The 5,353-nt window shown below is 40.3% G+C and overlaps 1 protein-coding gene across 3 annotated transcripts in view; it reads left to right on the top strand.

The window, feature by feature from the left end:
- The first annotated feature begins 757 nt into the window (after positions 1-757).
- frs3 (fibroblast growth factor receptor substrate 3) overlaps positions 758-5,353 on the top strand; it is a 15,461-nt gene continuing 10,865 nt past the window's right edge. Inside the window, exons 1-6 of one of the 3 annotated variants that reach the window (XM_010794639.1) lie at positions 758-958; positions 1,314-1,379; positions 1,993-2,118; positions 2,238-2,326; positions 3,194-3,380; positions 3,958-4,119. In XM_010794639.1, coding sequence (XP_010792941.1) covers positions 2,261-2,326; positions 3,194-3,380; positions 3,958-4,119 — 415 coding nt within the window. In that variant the 5' untranslated portion in view covers positions 758-958; positions 1,314-1,379; positions 1,993-2,118; positions 2,238-2,260. Of the gene's footprint in view, positions 1,380-1,992; positions 2,119-2,237; positions 2,327-3,193; positions 3,381-3,957; positions 4,120-5,353 lie in introns of all 3 variants that reach the window. The other 2 variants (XM_010794640.1, XM_010794638.1) reach the window with 2 other exon arrangements.

The raw sequence follows: 5,353 nt of genomic DNA, 5'->3' as shown, positions 1-5,353 counted from the left end.
ATTAGTTTAAGTTAGGCATCAATACACCCAACCACGTGAAACCCACTGCAATACAATTCTGATTCTGACACTAGTCCTTACGAACATAAACAAATAAACAAATAAACTTGACATGGTTATTTTAACGAAAGCTTTTGAAATTAAGGAATAATGTCGTTAGTCTCTTAAAAGAAAAACAACCTGTACATTTGATCTGTTAACTGAATGAGAAAGCTTTGAAGTGTAGGGAAAGTTGTAGAGCAGAGATGTCTTTGAGCAGTGCAATAATGACTCATACAGGGAGGAACAAATATAAAATGTCACATAGTTTTCTCATGACTTTAAACCAGAAGTGGGCAGAGTTGTTTGACTTAAATGGTGTTGATATGGGACAGATGTTGCTTTGGGTAAAAAAAACATTTCCTTGGGAAACCAGCCTTTTACATCAAACACTTATATAGTGAAGGTCAGAAATATGCAAAACCTAATTTTAAGTGGGAAAGACTTTTATTAAGAGAGAAAGCTTTGAATCAAAAATATAATGCACACACTCATGAGGGGATTATATTTACAGTTAAACCACGGGCAGGGAGAGGGGCTATTTCCCCCACAGTTCTCTGTTGCTGTTTCGCCCCTCCTCCAGTGAGCCAGGCACACCTTTCCTCTCTGGTCCTCCAGCGTTTCCTACCTTCTTGTCGGCTCTCAGCCTCGTTGTCTGGCGGTGAACTCTCACCCCAGCTGCTTGGGAAATGTCATACAGGCAGAGGCCCGTGCTGCAGTAGGGGGGCGTAATAGGAGGAAAAAATAACAACATTTTTGTACTGCTCTCACTGCATCTTTTATCCGCGTCTCTGCCGTGCAAGTGCCACATCCCACTACCAGCAGCAGCAGCAGCAGCAGCAGCCGCCGCCGATTCCTAATCGCAGTCTCAATGCTTATTTCGCATTAGGCTAATATAAAAAAAATCCGTGCCAGACATGTGAGTAGCAAACCATCGCTGTCGTCCTGACTGCTATGTGCTTACAAGCTATTGTATCCTTACACCAATGCGAACAAATGGTCATTGAACCGTGTTGTTGTTCATTTAGTGTCAGTGTGCTGCTTCCACGGTGGCTGAGCCGGGCTCCCCGCACTCTGACGCCGCAGATGGAGCCTCGCTGGCGGATTGTTTTGGGGGGCTCTGCGTCGGTTTGGCTAATTGAGCCAAACGCTGTGATTTTCGTGCTGTAAATAGCCCAGATAGAGGGAAAGCCCATTTAATCACTGGGCTGTGTGATAAGTGTGTGTACTGTAAACTATCCCGTTCTTATTTTTGTTTTCTACATTGATTGAAGGTAGCTGTGAATTGGTGGTGTGGAGTCCTGCCTGGCATCTCCAGTCAGATGTGGAGGGAGGCCCAGGTTAGAGCACATATAATGCGGCGGTGTTGATCTGAAATCAGTTTGAATAGCTCTGTGAGCCGAGTGGCCAGGAGATTTATAAATCACAGGATAGTCATTGGTGTGGCAAAGGATACATGAGATGTTGTTGTGTGTTTAGTTTTTTAGAGATCAAAACACAGTGTGTAAGATTATTTTGAAAATGTGTCCTGATAATCCGCTCTTTTTTGTTTAATTCATTTAAAAATGCAAACACATAGTTTGTTATTGCCATAAATCACTTGTGAAAAAAGTCACTATAGGCTAATCAAAAAAAGAAAACCATAGGCTATTGTTCTAATTATCATTTTTCGTATTTTTCTGAATATTTGTGATTAAATATAAAATATGTGAGATCAAATATTCTCAGTTTAATACTCACTAAAAGTAATCTGTTAAATGCTGGTTTTCCTGTTTGATTTCATTTTGACATCAGATAGGACAGAGTTAAGGAAAATTGTAAAATAGGTGAGAAAGAGGAATGATGATATGCAACAGGTTCAGGATTCCCTGTGTCCACATATAGTCTTGCAAAATAAGATACACATTAATATTTGTACATTTGGCTAATGCAGAATTGTTTTGACGGTTTTAGGGGGGATAACATGAAGCTTCTCTTGAAGATGTCTGTCCAACAATCTAACTGGCTTGTGACGACGATGCCCAGTCGAAGATCCTGGGATTGATCCGTAAATCCCTTTAAACTGATGGCCTGGACTAAGTAAGACGTTTGTGTGTGCCTGTTCCCTGAAGCTGCACATTCAGTGCTTTCTGAGATGGATAACTGGCATCAAGTTGCTGATAATGGTGGCAGTTGATGATGAGTTTTGTCTGTGTCAGGTTTCAGCTGGCCTGCTGAAGCTATGGGGAGCTGTTGGAGCTGTCTGTACAGAGACCCCATCCGAGACAACCATCTTACCAAATTTAAGGTAAACAATCCTACTGTAAATTTAAGTTCAACACATTTATTTGGATCTGATGCGTGATCATGTATTGTGATCATTGGTCTGGTACCCACCTGTTTACCACCGCTACATTTAGCATTTCTTTTCATGTGCGAGAATGCTGTCATTAACTAATCATTTAGATAGGGGTGTGAAAACACATTTTATCACATCAAATGTTTGGACAGCAATAAAATATTTGGAAATATTATGCGCTTTTGAATCAATTCATTTCAAGGGCCTGCTATCAAACTACAAGTTGGTCTGAAAGTGACCTACCTATCTACCTTTTAACAAAGAGAGTACAAATGACACCTTGTTGTTTAATATAAACTGCCACCGTTTCTAATGTTTAAGTACAACTGTTTATATAACTAGAGCACAGATGTTTCTTTTTTATCTTAATGGTCAGGTTAGTCATGGTTCCTAAGTATTTTATCTTACAGGGCAATTTTTGGCAAATGGCATGTACTTTGCCGCCCTTTGCCTGAAATCCCAATTTTTTTCACACCGCTAATTTATCTCCAAGAGGGGAGTACACATCCTTGTCTTTTTCACAGCTGCTGTTCATTATCTGGCTAGTGCTTGGATGCTAACACTGTTTGAATGTTTAGGTAGGAAATGAGTTTGGGCAGAAATGGTGACACAGACGTGCTATGGACCTTTTAAAAATAAAGTTGTATCTCAAAGATAATGAGATGTATTGATGTTTTCACTTTGTGTCAATGATATTGCATCGTTAATCACTTAATCAATCCAGATCAATATACCCATTGTAATTTACATAGTAATGCAATAATCTCCATTTACAATCTCTTATGATCCATGTTATATTCCCTTCCCATGTCCTAGGTCACCAATGTGGACGATGAGGGTAATGAGCTGGGATCTGGGATCATGGAGCTCACCCAGACAGAACTCATTCTCCACACACGTAAACGAGACGCCATCCGGTGGCCATATCTCTGCCTGCGCCGCTACGGCTACGACTCCAACCTCTTTTCTTTCGAGAGCGGTCGTCGCTGTCAGACTGGGCAGGGTGAGCAGCTGTTTCTATGCTTGTCTGTTGATATCTTTGTAGATAATTCAGTCTTATTAATCAAGGTAACAGTGCATATCAGTTGCACATGCAGTAGTGTTGTGGTTGTCTGCCAGCAGGTGTTCAGCTTTCGATATATAATTAACAGAGGAAAATAATTTTGGAGAAACAAGCTGAGCAAACGGTCACAACAGCGTTGGAGAAATTCAGATTTTTAACATGTACAATTTAATTCTAACAAGGAGTTCCCTGCAAAGATTTCATGATCCCGAGCTACTCCACCACACCACAGAAATCCTTTTGTTATTGTTTTCATTGAGAGACCGCTAGTTGCTGAAAATAACATAATGTTCATTTAACATGTTAAATGACACAACAGGAATGTTGTTTTCTAGGGTATAAGGCCCTAACATAACTCTCTAAACACAAAGCAAATATGGTGTGTTATCAGCATTAAGGAAATTATTTGAACTATTATAACATCTATCCTTTAGCCATAGCTTCCCGTGTCTTTTTCAATGTTACTGGTGGTCAAGTGCAGCCTACCAATGCTCTCGTTTATCCTGCTTTCGTTTAGGAATATTTGCATTCAAGTGTTCCCGGGCAGAAGAGATCTTCAATCTGCTTCAGGAGCTGATGCAATGTAACAGCATCAACGTGGTGGAAGAGTCGATGATGATGAGTCGCAGCGGTCACACACCAGAGATGGAAATGTCTCGCACACCACAGACTCCCAACAGTGAGTCACACACACACACACACACACACACACACACACACACACACACACACACACACACACACACACACACACACACACACACACACACCCCACACGCACATGCACGAGTAACAAGAAAAGCTAATTATAAACTTGAGATTAATTGTAGGACATGCATGCAATGCAGCAATTTAGCAGAATTTGTAAAGTTGTTCATCAACACAGCTAAACAAAATATACTGAGTCACAGGAACAAAAGTTTTCTTCAACACCAAGTAAAGCAGAAACGGCCATGGGCGCTTCAAATGGCCTGTTAGTGCTTGGAAGTTGCAGCTATGTCTATTATACCTTCTGGAAGGTTGTATTCCCATGGGGAACCATGCACAATCCTTTGCAACAATCCTTGACTGTTAAAAGTTTTAAAAAATAGACATTTCATTTGTGTTATTTATTTCTCTGTGCCACTGTTTTCAGTGTTGTAACTGTTACTATGCCATGTTAGGTCCTTCAATTTGAGAAGATTGGGCTTAGAAAGTATTTTCATTTAAAGTTCAAGAAGGTCTTGGACCCCCTGTGTGGGTAAAAATATTTCATTTTGAGATTCTTTTGATCCTATAGCTTACCTGTTTAAAAGTATAATTTTATCCAGCGGCTGTGGCACAGGAGGTAGAGAGTATTATTAGGGATGGTGGTTTGATCCCCAGCTACTCTAGTCCACAAGTGCTTTGGAAAAACACTGAACTTTCTTTCTGTTTGTACAGCAAGAGATTAGAAGCTTAAGGGCTTCAAATGCAGCAAACAGAGTGACATCTGGTGGATTGCAAAACATATAGCAGCTGATGAAAATCTTCTCTGAAAGAATTTACACTTTGGTTTTCTCCCGTCTATGTTATTGTTATTCACTCTACATGTGCGTCAGTCAAGCTGCTCTAAATCAAAATGCAGCTGTCAGGTTTTTAACAATAACAAGCCGTTTGTTTTTGCATCCTTCCACTGGCTTCCTGGAAATTCAAAATTAACTCTGAGATCCTGTTCATTACATATAAGGCAGTAAATGATCTTGCTCCAAGATACATTTCTGTTCTCCTTGTAACTCTGTCTGCCTCTTGATCCTCAGATATTGGCCTTTTATCCATCCCCTGCTTCTGTGTTGCTTTAGGCCAGTATTTCTCAAAGTGGGGGGCGCGCCCCAATATGCTTCAGACTAATTTGAAAGATTATTGATTCGAAAATAATATGATACAGTACACTG

Source organism: Notothenia coriiceps, unplaced genomic scaffold (assembly GCF_000735185.1).
Source record: "Notothenia coriiceps isolate Sejong01 unplaced genomic scaffold, NC01 NC01_scaffold00037246, whole genome shotgun sequence".
NCBI classification, from domain to species: Eukaryota; Metazoa; Chordata; class Actinopteri; order Perciformes; family Nototheniidae; genus Notothenia; species Notothenia coriiceps.
The sequence above is the reverse complement of the archived record's forward strand: the minus strand, read 5'-3'. Positions and strand labels throughout refer to the sequence as shown.